Here is a 12,514-nt window from a genome sequence, read left to right as displayed (position 1 = left end):
GCAGGGCAGGGTGGATGCTCAGAGAGGGGCTGAGATGGTGCTGTCAGGGAAGGTGTTTGGAGGCTGGGCCACCTCAGTGAGGCCTAAAAGGTGGGGAGGCCTTGACCCAAGAGGAGGCCAGTCTCAGGGGAGGCCTAGAGGACACCTTGGCTTGCCTGACACAAAGGGGCAGTGACAGATAAGGTGAGTGGTTGGCTGGGTGCAGGACACAGGTCTGGACTCAGTGCCGGGACAGGGAGGACACACCAGTGCTGCCCAAATTAACAAAGGAAGAAGTGAAGCAGCAAGCACTACCTGCAGCCAGAAGGCATCCTGTGCGTGAAGACAGCACAGGGCGCCCAGGAGAGGGACCCTGAGAAGAGGCGGGCCCAGGGCTGGGCCAGGAGCCAGGGAGGGTGTCTGGGTCCTGGGCATGGGGGACCAGAGGGTTCTAGCCTAGAGGCTCCCTCTGTACAAGGTGCTGAGAAAGGGGGTGACGGGCAAGCTGGGGCCTGGAGCCCAGTGCTCCTGGTCCATACCCCAGCACCACCCTGCCTGGGTGAGGCACTGTCCTGGGAACCATTCTGGACTTTGCTGTCTCCGCTCTGGGGCGGGGGGGGGGGGGGAATGACACCCCACCTCTGGTGACTGGAGCTGACCTGTCCAGCAGGCAGCTGTCCCTCTCCATGGGACGAGGCCAGGTGGGGACCCACACCCAAGCCTGAGAGCCACAGAGATGAGGGGCCAGGCCAGGGGAAGCCTGAGCCACCGAATCATCAGCCTGCCCTCAGATCCACCCGTGGGCCCAGCTTGGCTGGCTCACTAGATGTTTCTGGCACACTAGACCAGTTTCCCCAGAGCTCTCAGGCTGAGGCAGGGAGGCCCTAGTGAGCTCAAGTTACTCAGGCCTGCAGGTAGCCACATGTGGAGGGGCTAGGACTGACCCTGCCCTGTACATCCTTGTCCACGCCAGTCTCATTGCTGCCTGCCCACATGCGTGCCTTTCCATCTCCAGCTTCTGCAGCCTTTCCACCCCAGGGGGTCACCAGCTCTCAGGGGGCTGAACAGCAAGCCAGGGGGACAGTGGGTACCAGGGCTGGCCAGGCTCGGGGGCAGTACCTGGGTGTGGGGCATGGCTCAGCACAGAGCTGCCAAGCCCAGGCCTGTGAAAATGCAGTTTATTAGCTCCCAGGGAGTGAGACACAGGATCAGAGTGGACATGCGCAAGGCCGGGGGCCAGTGTGGGGAGCAAAGCACCGGGCCTGCCCGGGCCCTGGTTTCCCTGAGGACTGATGTGAATGGGGGCCCCACTGAATAAATGCTTGGGGCTGCAGAGCGGACGGAATGTGGGCCCAGGTGGTGCCCTCAGCTCCTGGCAGGGTTGATGGGTGGTGGCTCTGCTAGCCGATGGTCTGCCAGTACCTGCTCCTGCCTTCCAGCCTCATTTTCGGGCCTGCTCGTAGTTGTCAGTGAACCAAGCACAGGTCTCTTTCACCGCTGCAGAGGTGGGCAGGTGAGGGCCATGGGCAGGGAGGGCCAGGGCCACATGGGAGGAAGTGGGGGGAGTCCCAGGGACAGGGAAGTCACCCCTCTGAGCTTTGGTGTCCCACCTCCAGGGCAGTATAGGCTCTGAGGGGGGCGCCTCACCTCTGCCCTGGTAGGGAGCATGAAGGAGAGGCTGGGGCAGGCCAGCAGATGTGGGGGCCACCAAGTGGAGAGCTGTGGGGTCGGGGCTCACCCTGCTTGAAAGGTGTGAACCGGAAGTCGGGCAGGTAGGTCCTCAGCTTGCTGTTACTGGCTGTCTTCTTAAACTGCCCGTCCGACTTGGTTGTATCAAACTGCATGCTTTGTCAAGGCCACAGCGAGAGGAGCACCTCCACTCCCAGCCCCCGCAGCTTGCCCTTGAACCTCTGCCATTCCCAGGGAGCCACAGCAGAGCTCCTCCGCCTGCCAGGGTGGGCATCCTCCCTCCACAGTGTCCCACCCACGCTGGCCCTATGCCGGGAGGCCATGGAGCCTGCCAAGGGGCCCCCGTCCAACCCCCAGCACCGGAGCCAGAGGATACGGTGACCTCCCCATGGAAGTCCATGGCCTCCACCACCGCCTCGGCTGCTTCCTTGATGGAGACCTCATCTTCCTCGCCCACTGTGGGGAACCACCGGGTCAGGCCTCCCCTTGCTGCCCCCCAACTGCTCATGAATATTCCTGCTCCCACCCCTCAGCCAGTCTCCCAGGACAGCCTTGGATCCTGTCCCACCATGGAGGAAGCGGGCTGAGGGCTGAGGTGCCCACCTGAGAGGATGATGGGCTCCACTTCATTGTACTCCCGCAGGACCCAGATAAAGAGCTGGGCCAGGTCCTACAGGTCAGACAGGTAGGGTCAACAGACCATGGGTATAGCCACAGGTCCCCTCTCCCAAACACCCCTGCCGGGGAGTCCATACTGTTGTCCTTGTTCAGTGGGGGCTCAGCCTGGGGACCAGGGGTCCCTCCTTTCTCCCCCGGAGCTCAGAGCTACACCAGTGACTCCTGGAAACAGGAGGCTATGGGGCCTCACGAGAACCAGAGATGGTTCCTCTTGGAGCTCAGGCCAGACTCTCTCCTGGTCCGAGGCTCCCTCCTGCACCGCCTCCCCGACAGCCCAGCAGGGGCAAGTTCTCTGGGGAGAGCTATGCCTTCCTTTACACACCAGCGAGTATATGAACTGCCTCCGCGGCTTCCCGGTACCCCACACCGTCAGGGCCGAGCCGCTGCCTGCAGATTCGGGGAGGGAGCAGGTGTCAGAGGCACTGGGTCACCTCCTCTCGAGCTGAACCCGGGAACCCCGTCGGGTGGACGCACTCACTCTTGGCCAGGTGCACCTTGTGGATGAGGCCAGGCAGCACATGGCCATCCTCGATGTTGAAGTTGTCGTGGGGCCCAAAAACGTTGGTGGGGATGACAGCGGTGAAGGTGCAGCCGTACTGCTGGAAGTAGGCCCTGCGGAGGCACAGCGTCTCCTGACCTCGTCCTGGGCCCGCGATCCCACCCCAGGCTGCTGCTGGCCTCTTACTGAGGCTGGCACCAAGACCCGACCCGGCCGGCCCCACCCGCCCCTGGGGGCCCTCTCCCCCACTCCTGGCTGGGCCTCAGCAGGACGGGTGTGAGGACCTGTTCTGCACGTCGATCATCCTCTTGGCATACGAGTACCCAAAATTGCTGCTGTGGGGCGGCCCATTGTGGATCTGCGGGGGCGGGAGAGGCAGAGGCCACTACTTTCTGGCCCCGCCCACAGGCTCACCAGCCCCGCCCACAGCCAGGCCCCGCCCCTCACCATGGTCTCGTCTATCGGGTAGGTCGTCTTGTCAGGGAAGATACAGGTGGACAGGCAGGACACCACCTTGCAGGCGCCCACCTCGAAGGCCGAGTGCAGGACGTTGTCGTTGATGTGCACATTTTTCCTCTGCAGGGTGAGGTGGGGACCGATCAGGCTCCCCAGCTCAGATCCTAGCCCTTACTTGCTCCTCCAGATGCAGAAGTGGAGATATACCCTGGCCCTTCAGCCATGGTAGGACCCAAACCTGCCCATCCTAACCCTTTTGGGACAAGGTGAAGCCTCTGGGCTTACAGACACCACTGCTCTCCAGCCCCACCAAGGCTGGAGGAGGGGCTGGCTCTGCCTTCCAGTGTGAGGAGAAAACCACACCCCCAGCTCAGGGATGGACCCCACACAGGAGGCTGCTGAGGTCAGGGCAGGTAATGGAGGCTGGGAAGGAGCCCAGTCTGGCCCTGGGCTGGGCTGGGGCTCCCACTACATGGGGAACGGGGCAGTCTACTTCACCACCCTGGAGGAGCTCCCACCTGGCTCTGCCTCCCAGGATTAATGAAGCCTGCCCTTGCCAGGTCCCCTCCGCAAGCCCCACTTCCTGTGTATGAACTAGACATGGCATGGCTGGAGCACTGGGACTGGTCTTGGGAGAAGGGAGAGGTGGTGGCCAGGTAGCCTGCTGGGAAGGCCGAGACACCGACAAGGAGGGCTCTGGGGTGACAGGGCTCTTGGGCAGAATCTGGTCTGAGCCTCTGCTGACCCTAGTGCCTCCTGCACTTAGCAAAGCCAGCTAAGGCAAGGCTGCTGCCTAGAGACCTGTGGGGTCAACCCTCCGGGACACAGCTAGCCATGGCAGGGCCCTTACACCATGCCCCCTTCCCCCAGGCACAGGCAGCAGATGCACAGAGCTCTGTTTACACCCCTGCACCCCAGAGTGTGCGGTGGGCCCAGCTCAGGGGAGCTGGGCCAGTACAGTCCTGGGAGCCAGAGGCTCCAGAGGCCCTGGGGACTCAGGGGGCAGGAACCAGCTCCTAGTCCCACGTGGCCTCTGGCTCCTTTCAGCTTCCCAATGCTGCAGGTCAGCTCCATGGCTTTTCCTTCTGGGCCAAGTGCCTCCAGGCCCACCTGCATTGCCCCTCTGTCCACAGTACCAAGTGTGAGTGACTAGGGGTCCCTCAGGGGCTGCCCCCACCAGGCTGTGCCAAGCCCTGATCCTCAGGGACTTCCTGGGGTGGGAATGTGGGCCTGTGAGAGTGGGAAGGCCGCCAGGAAGTTCCCAGAACCTGGGATCCTGGTTTCCAGTGCTTGCTGGGGCCACCCTCACTTACCCAGAAGTCCAAATTGTATTTGATATTCCGGAACAGGCCCCCCACCATTGCAGCAAGATGGATGACATGCGTGGGTCGGACCTTCTCAAACAGGGCGCGGGTCTGTGCTGCATCCCTGTGGGGAGCCAGGCTGTCAAGAGGCTCTGGAGGGAACCAGCACTCCAGGGTTGGGTGCTAAGTGCAGGGACTGGGTGGGACTATGGCAGGAGGAACAGTCAAAAGGGAGGGTGGCCCCAGGGCCTGGCTGGTGTGAGGGTGCAGGCTTCCAGGAAGAGATGGGAGGATGTTGGTCCAGGAACACAGCCAAGCACACCCAGGCCAGGCCAGCCACCTGGCAGGAAGGACCCAGACACACAGCTACTGCTAGACTCAGGAACAGGCCCAGCCTGGAGCTCTTAGTTCTGGGGTCAGGGGTAGGATGGGGAGGAGGGCTGATCTCGGGATGGGCTCACTCACGTGAGATCGGCGTCTTTGGAGGAGACAAACACCCAGTCCTCTCCAGGAAGTCCAGCTCCATCTGCTACCACCTTCTGGATGGCTTTGCCTACCAGCCCAGAGCCCCCTGTCACTAGAATCCGCATGGACCCCTGGGGTTCACCCATGTCAGTTGCACCTGTAGTGTCAAATTGTGGGAGGCCGAGGCCATTATGCTCCCATCCTTTGGAACCTCACTCTTCTGTGGCAACTGGCACAGAGTGAGGCCCTCAGGGTGGGGACATAGTCCACTGGCAACCAGAAAGACCCAGCTGGACAGAGGCACCCCCTCGTCGCAGCCCTGTTCCCCAGGGAGCCCTCAGCCTACTCAGGGGTCCTCGGGGTCCTGAGCTACCACCCAGCCCAGAGCAGCTGGTCCCAACCCACGACCCCCCACTGGGCCGATAAAAGGTCCATTCTTCTCCCCTCTGGCTGATAAGAGGGAAGGCAGACAACCTTGGGACTGGGGCTCCTGGCGCAAGTCGTTAACACGGCTTGCAGCCAAAGCCCGCATGCTAGGGACAGGCACGAAGCGGCGCCTGTGTGCAGCCCACGCCCACTTGAGGCTGGCTGGTGGTCCTGGAGAGCCCTGGCCAGCCAGATTCCTCCAGGGCAGGACAGGCCTTGGGGCGCAGCCACCCTCAAGAATCCTATACTGGGAGCCGAAAACCTGCTCGGGCTCTGCGGCAGGGTCCCAGGACCAGCTCTTACGGGAGGGGGCCCTGCGCAGGCATCGCGTGGCTCCCAAGCACGCGAGGAGATCTCACCACAGCCGGACCCCCTACCACGGCCCCAGGCTGCCCCCACGCCCCTCGATCCCAGACCCCCACAGCGTTCCCTGACTCTCACGGAGCATCCAGGGCCCAGGGTGAGGCTGAGTCCGGTGCCACCTCACCTGCGTCCAGCCCCACCGCCGGCTCCCCAACAGCGGCTTCCGGCCGGGTGTGCTCCGAGTACGCGCGACGCCAGGTGGGGGCGGGGTCGGGGGGGGGGGAGCTGGGGCGGGGCACTCTGGGAAATGGAGTCCCGGGGGCGCGCAGCGTCCCGGGCGCTGCTGGGACTTGGAGTCCGCGGCCGCAAAGCCGCTTGGGAAGCGCCGTCTCAGCCTTGTGGGCGCTGGGGCCAGGCGGGCTCACGCTGCGGCGTCTCCCTCGGTTCCCCTTCGAATTCCACCCCCGAATCCGCAGACCTCGCTCTGCAGCCGTCTGGATTCCGGCCGCGATGAGGAGCCCGGGTTGTCGTCCCAAACCCGTGCGCTGTCACCCGCGCCCACGGGGACGCCCAGGCTCGGGCAGCAAGCAGCAAACAACCCCAGAGTTACGGCGGGTCACGATGGGTGACAGTGGGTCACCGCAGTTTAAGGAGGATCACAGCGGATCACGATGGGTCACGGCGAGTCAAGGAGGGTCGTGGCGGCTCACAGTAGGTCCCACGGTCGCGCTGCCAGCCGCCAGCTGCTTCTGCCCTCGGCTCAGAGCCCAGTCCTGCTGTCTGGGGCGGGAGGGGGTGGCAGCCCGGCCCTGGCATCGGGAGGCCTCCGTCAACGTCTTCCATCGGAGTGCAAGCATTTAAAAGCAGTCACGGCCAAGCGCGGTGGCTCAGGCCTGTAATCCCAGCACTTTGGGAGGCCGAGGCGGGCGGATCATTTGAGGTCAGGAGTTCGAGACCAGCCTGGCCAACATGGTAAAACCCAGTATCTAATAAAAAAACAAAATTAGTCTGGGGTAGTGGCGCGCCTGTAATCCCAGCTACTCGGGACTCTGAGGCAGGAGAATCGCTTGAACCCGGGCGGCGGAGGTTGCAGTGAGCCGAGATGGCGCCACCGCACTCCTGCCTGGGCGACAGAGCGAAACTCCATCTCAAATAAAAGCAGTCACTCAGGCTGACAAGGGTCAGGGAAATGTGGTCCGTCCTGCCACCTTAACATCTTGCTATGAAAGGACGTTTCATGATGCTAACGTTTAAAGACATCCCTAAAGTGATGGCTTTTATCTGACCGGAAGTCAGCAAAACATTAGAGATGACTGAAGTGAGTCGCTGCTGGGCATGTCCACCTGCTCTGGTGATGGGCAGGCAGCATTGCTTAGTGAAGACTTCATAATTTCTAAATTATTATATATTTCTTCCATAAAAATTGTTTTATTGTCTTCATTTCAGCAAAGTTACTAATTATGTTATTAAAAAGTCACATAATTTGTATTCTACTGACCGTAATGTCCAATTACACAATCTTTCTTAAGTCATTGTACTTTTTTTTTTTTTTTTTGAGATGGAGTCTTGCTCTGTTGCCCAAGCTGGAGTGCAGTGGCCTGATCTGGGCTCACTGCAAGTTCTGCCTCCTGGGTTCCCGCCATTCTCCTGTCTCAGCCTCCAGAGTAGCTGGGACTACAGGTACTGCCACCATTTCCGGCTAATTTTTTGTATTTTTTAAGAGACTGGGTTTCACCGTGTTAGCCAGGATGGTCTCGATCTCCTGACCTCGTGATCCGCCCGCCTCGGCCTCCCAAAGTGCTGGGATTACAGGTGTGAGCCACCACACCAGGCCTGTACTTCTTTTTTGTTTTCGGAGATGCAGTCTTGCTGTGTTGCCCAGGCTGGTCTCAAATTCCTGACCTGATCACTGGAATTCAAGCAGTCCTCCTGCCTTCACCTCCCAAAGCTCTGAGATTACAGGCATAAGCCACTGCACTCGGCTTGTACTTTTCTTTTAAAAATTGGTTCCGCCGGGAGTGATAGCTTACGCCTGTAATCCCAGCCCTTTGGAAGGCGGAGGTGGGCGGATCACCTTAGGTCGGGAGTTCGAGACCAGCCTGAGCAACATGGAGAAATAATGTCTCTACTAAAAATACAAAATTAGCTGGGTGTGGTGGTGCATGCCTGTAATCCCAGCTACTCGGGAGGCTAAGGCAGGAGAATCGCTTGAACCCTGGAGGTGGCGGTTGCAGTGAGCTGAGATCCTGCCCCTGCACTCCAGCCTGGGTGACAGAGCAAGACTCTGTCTCAAAAAAAAAAAAAAAAAAAAAAAAAGATTCAATTTGGAGGCTTTTCTGTTGAGTCAGTAGAAACTGAAATTATCAAAGAAATCCATAATTCCTTTTTTTTTTTTTTTTTTTTTGCATGTTTCTCATGCCTCAGCCTCCCAAGTAGCTGGGACTACAGGTGCGTGCCACCACGCCTGGCTAATTTTTGTATTTTTAGTAGAGATGGGGTTTCACCATGTTAACCAGGATGGTCTCGATCTCCTGACCTCATGATCTGCCTGCCTCTGCCTCCCAGAGTGCTGGGATTACAGGCGTGAGCCACCATACCTGGCCTCCATAATTCCTTCCTTCCTTCCTTCCTTCCTTCCTTCCTTCCTTCCTTCCTCCCTCCCTCCCTCCCTCCCTCCCTTCCCTCCCTTCCCTCCCTCCCTCCCTCCCTTCCCTCCCTCCCTCCCTCCTTCCTTCCCCCATACCTGGCCTCCATAATTCCTTCCTTCCTTCCTTCCTTCCTTCCTTCCTTCCTTCCTTCCTTCCTTCCTTCCTTCCTTCCTTCCTTCCTCCCTCCCTCCCTCCCTCCCTCCCTCCTTCTTTCCTCTTTCTTTTTTTGAGTTGGAGTCTCACTCTGTTGCCCAGTCTGGAGTGCAGTGGAGTGATCTCAGCTCACTGCAAGCTCCGCCTCCCGGGTTCACGCCATTCTCCTGCCTCAGCCTCCAGAGTAGCAGGGACTACAGGCTCCCGCCACCGCGCCCGGCTAATTTTTGTATTTTTAGTAGAGACGGGGTTTCACCGTGGTCTCAATCTCCTGACCTCGTGATCTGCCCGCCTCGGCCTCCCAAAGTGCTGGGATTACAGGCTTGAGCCACCGCGCCCAGCCCCATAATTTCTTAGATTCAGAAATTAGTCACGGTTGTTTTTTTTTTTTTTTTTTTTTTTGGGGGGATGGAGTCTTACTCTGTTGCCCAGACTGGAGTGCAGTGGCTCCAGCTTGGCTCACTGCAACCTCCGCCTCCCAGGTTCAAGCGATTCTTGTGCCTCAGCTTCCCTGAGTAGCTGGGATTACAGGCGCCCACCATCATACCTGGCTAATCTTTGTATTTTTATTAGAGACAGGGTTTCGCCTGTCGGCCAGGCTGGTTTTGAACTCCTGACCTCAGGTGATCCGCTTGCTTCAGCTCCCAAAGTGTTGGGATTACAAGCGTGAACCACTGCACCCGGCCAGTCATAGATTTTTATATATAGTGGTTAATTTCACTTTATAATCACCACCTTTGTAGAGTGCTGCTCAGCGTCTTAGTCTGTTCAGATCTTTGAAGCACAGAGTGGATGGCTGTAAACAACAGAAATTTATTTCTCACAGATCTGGAGGTTGGGAAGTGCAGGAACCAGGTGCTGGTAGATTCCGTGTTTGGCGCGGGCCACTTCCTGGTTCACAGATGGCACCTGCGTCCTCGCCTGCTGGAAACGGCCAGGACCTTTCTCTAGCTTCCTTTATGAGAGCAGTCATCCCATCCCTAAGTCCTCACCTCCTCATACCATCACCTTTGGGGTTAGGATTTCAGCAGATAACCAACATTCAGGCCATAGATAGTGCCGTGTCTTACAGCAACAGTCTTTCTTTTTTTTTTTTTTTTTTGAGACAGAGTCTTACTCTGTCGCCCAGGCTGGAGTGCAGTGGTGTGATCTCAGCTCACTGCAAGCTCTGCCTCCCGGGTTCATGCCATTCTCCTGCCTCAGCCTCCTGAGTAGCTGGGACTACGGGCGCCCGCCACCTCGCCCGGCTAGTTTTTTGTATTTAGTAGAGACGGGGTTTCACCGTGTTAGCGAGGAGGGTCTCGATCTCCTGACCTCGTGATCCGCCCGTCTCGGCCTCCCAAAGTGCTGGGATTACAGGCTTGAGCCACCGCGCCCGGCCAGCAACAGTCTTTCTTATGCTCCTTCAGACTTCCCAATGCTGGAGTATTACAAACAAAAACAAAAAGAGCAGGAAGATTGTTTGTTCACATCTCTCTTTAATTGGCCCTATACCTTAATCTCTAACAGCCAGAAAATCCTTTATCCTAAAATTACCTTAGAATTATTTATGTGAGAATTTTCTCCTTCATAGTCACAGGAACATTTTTGTGCCAATTTCCCATATTTTATTGGTATGCCACTCTTGTGTATTTCATGTGCAGCTTTTTCAGTTTAGAAAAATATTTTCTCTAAAATTAAAGAAATGTGTTTTAAAATCCTTTTGAAAGTAAACTTGTCAGTCTTTCTACTTGGGTTTTGTGGAGCTTTCTCTAACATTATTAATGACCTACAGTTCATATCAAATAGCTGTGGCAGTGAAAATTCAGAATTAATTTTGTTTCCCATGAAAGACAATTGGGTATTCATCTGGGCTTCCCACATCATTTCCCTTCTCCCTCCGAGCTTCTCAAATCCTGTTTACATTGTATCTGATTCCTTTAACAAGTCACTATTCCTCTTCTGTGTCCGCACAGAAGGGTTCAAGGTCAAAATGCATCCAGATTTCTTCAAGATGCTCCATTGTTGGGCTCACTTAAGAAATCCTGGGCCGGGCGCAGTGGCTTATGCCTACAATCCTGGCACCTTTGGGAGGCTGAGGCGGGAGGATCCCTTGAGCCCAGGAGTTTGAAGCTGTAGTGAGCTGTGATTGCACCACTGCACTCCAGCCTGGGGACGGAGTGAGAACTTGTCTCTTAAGACAAAGAAAAGATATTAATTGAATTTGTAATTTTGAAATGTTTTAAGGCAGTGGTCCACAACCTTTTTGGCACCAGGGTTTTGTGGAAGACGTTTTTTTCCATGTACCGGGGCAGGGGTGGTTTCAGGGTGAAACTATTCCACCTCAGATCCTCAGGCATTAGATTCTCATAAGGAGTGCACAACCTAGATCCCTTGTCTGCACAGTTCACAGTAGGGTTGGTGCTTCAATGAGAATCTGATGCCACCAGTGATACCAGAGGAGGCAGAGTTCAAGCCCAAATGCTCACTCGCCTGGCCTCACCTCGTGCTATGTGGCCCGGTTCTTAACAGGCCATGAACCGGTACTGGCTCACAGCCTGGGGGTTGGGGATCCCTCTTCTAAGGAGTATCCTGGTCTCAGATGCGCAGTTGAATCTACACAATGTGCCAGGCCGGTAATTCATGCCTGTAATGACAGTGCTTTGTGAGGCTGAGGTGGAGGTATCACCCTTGAGGCCAGAAGTTTGAGACAAGCCTGGCCAACATAGTGAGACCCCGTCTCTACAAAAAATAAAAAATTAGCCAGAGGCCAGGCTGGGCGTGGTGGCTCGTGCCTGTAATACCAGCGCTTTGGGAGGCTGAGGCGGGCAGATCACGAGGTCAGGAGATCAAGACCATCCTGGCTAACACAGTGAAACCCTGTCTCTACTAAAAACGCAAAAGTTAGCCAGGCGTGGTGGAGTACACCTGTAATCCCAGCTACTCAGGAGGCTGAGGCAGGAGAATCACTTGAACACGGGAGGCGGAGGTTGCAGTGAGCCAAGATTGCACCATTGTACTCCAGCTTGGGCAACAAGAGCAAAACTCCATCTCAAAAAAATTAAAAAAAAATTAGCCAGAGGCTGGGCACGGTGGCTCACACTTGTAATCCCAGCATTTTGGGAGGCTGAGGCGTGCAGATCCCCTGAGGTCAGGAGTTCGAGACTATCCTGGCCAAAATGGTGAAACCCTGTCTCTACTAAAAATACAAAAAAAAAAAAAAAAAAAAAAAAATTAGCCAGGCATGGTGAGGGGCACCTATAATCCCAGCTACTTGGGAGGCTAAGGCATGAGAATTGCTTGAACCCGGGAGGCAGAGGTTGCAGTGAGTCGAGGTTGTGCCACTGCACTCCAGCATGGGCAACAGAGTGGGATTCCGTTTAAAAAAAAAAAAAAAAAAAATTAGCTGGATGTGGTGCTGCATGCCTGTGGTCCCAGCTACCTGGGAGGCTGAGGTGGGAGGATCACTAGAGCCCAGGAGGTCGAGGCTACAGTGAGCTATGATTACACCACTGTACTCCAGCCTGGGCGAGAGTGAGACTCTGTCTCAAAACAAACAAAAATCCCAATCTTCCAGGTGTGGTGACTCACACCTATAATCCCAGCGCTTTGGGAGGCCGAGGTGAGTGGATCACCTGAGGTCAGGAGTTCAAGACCAGCCTGACCAACATGGAGAAACCTCCATCTCCAGTAAAAATACAAAAATTAGCTGGGCATGGTGGCACATGCCTGTAATCCCGGCTACTCAGGAGGCTGAGGCAGAATTGCTTGAACCTGGGAGGTGTGGTTGTGGTGAGCCAAGATTGTGCCATTGCACTCCAGCCTGGTCAACAAGAGTGAAACTATATTAAAAAAAAAAAATTGTGCCATAAATGGCATCAATAATACTTGTGCTGTTTCAACCCCAAGTCCTGGCTGTTCACCTTTTAATTTAT

General features: G+C 56.5%; 1 protein-coding gene across 2 annotated transcripts; it reads right to left on the bottom strand.

The window, feature by feature from the left end:
- Positions 1-1,140: 1,140 nt before the first annotated feature.
- TSTA3 (tissue specific transplantation antigen P35B) lies at positions 1,141-6,066 on the bottom strand. 2 transcript variants are annotated; one of them, XM_030921711.1, is made up of 11 exons: positions 5,984-6,066; positions 5,071-5,227; positions 4,615-4,729; positions 3,293-3,421; positions 3,130-3,203; positions 2,825-2,958; positions 2,669-2,733; positions 2,272-2,338; positions 2,045-2,124; positions 1,627-1,817; positions 1,141-1,476 (listed from the first exon to the last, which is right to left on the bottom strand). In XM_030921711.1, exons 2-11 carry the CDS (start codon positions 5,214-5,216, stop codon positions 1,446-1,448), a joined length of 1,032 nt encoding a protein of 343 aa, XP_030777571.1. In that variant the 5' UTR covers positions 5,217-5,227; positions 5,984-6,066; the 3' UTR covers positions 1,141-1,445. The 2 variants fall into 2 exon arrangements, with proteins under 2 accessions (XP_030777571.1, XP_010383821.1); XM_010385519.2 differs by having other exon boundaries at positions 1,718-1,817.
- Positions 6,067-12,514: the final 6,448 nt, after the last annotated feature.

This window comes from Rhinopithecus roxellana, chromosome 17, assembly GCF_007565055.1.
Source record: "Rhinopithecus roxellana isolate Shanxi Qingling chromosome 17, ASM756505v1, whole genome shotgun sequence".
Classification (NCBI taxonomy): Eukaryota; Metazoa; Chordata; class Mammalia; order Primates; family Cercopithecidae; genus Rhinopithecus; species Rhinopithecus roxellana.
Note: the sequence above shows the minus strand (reverse complement) of the source record. Positions and strands in the feature narration are given on the sequence as shown.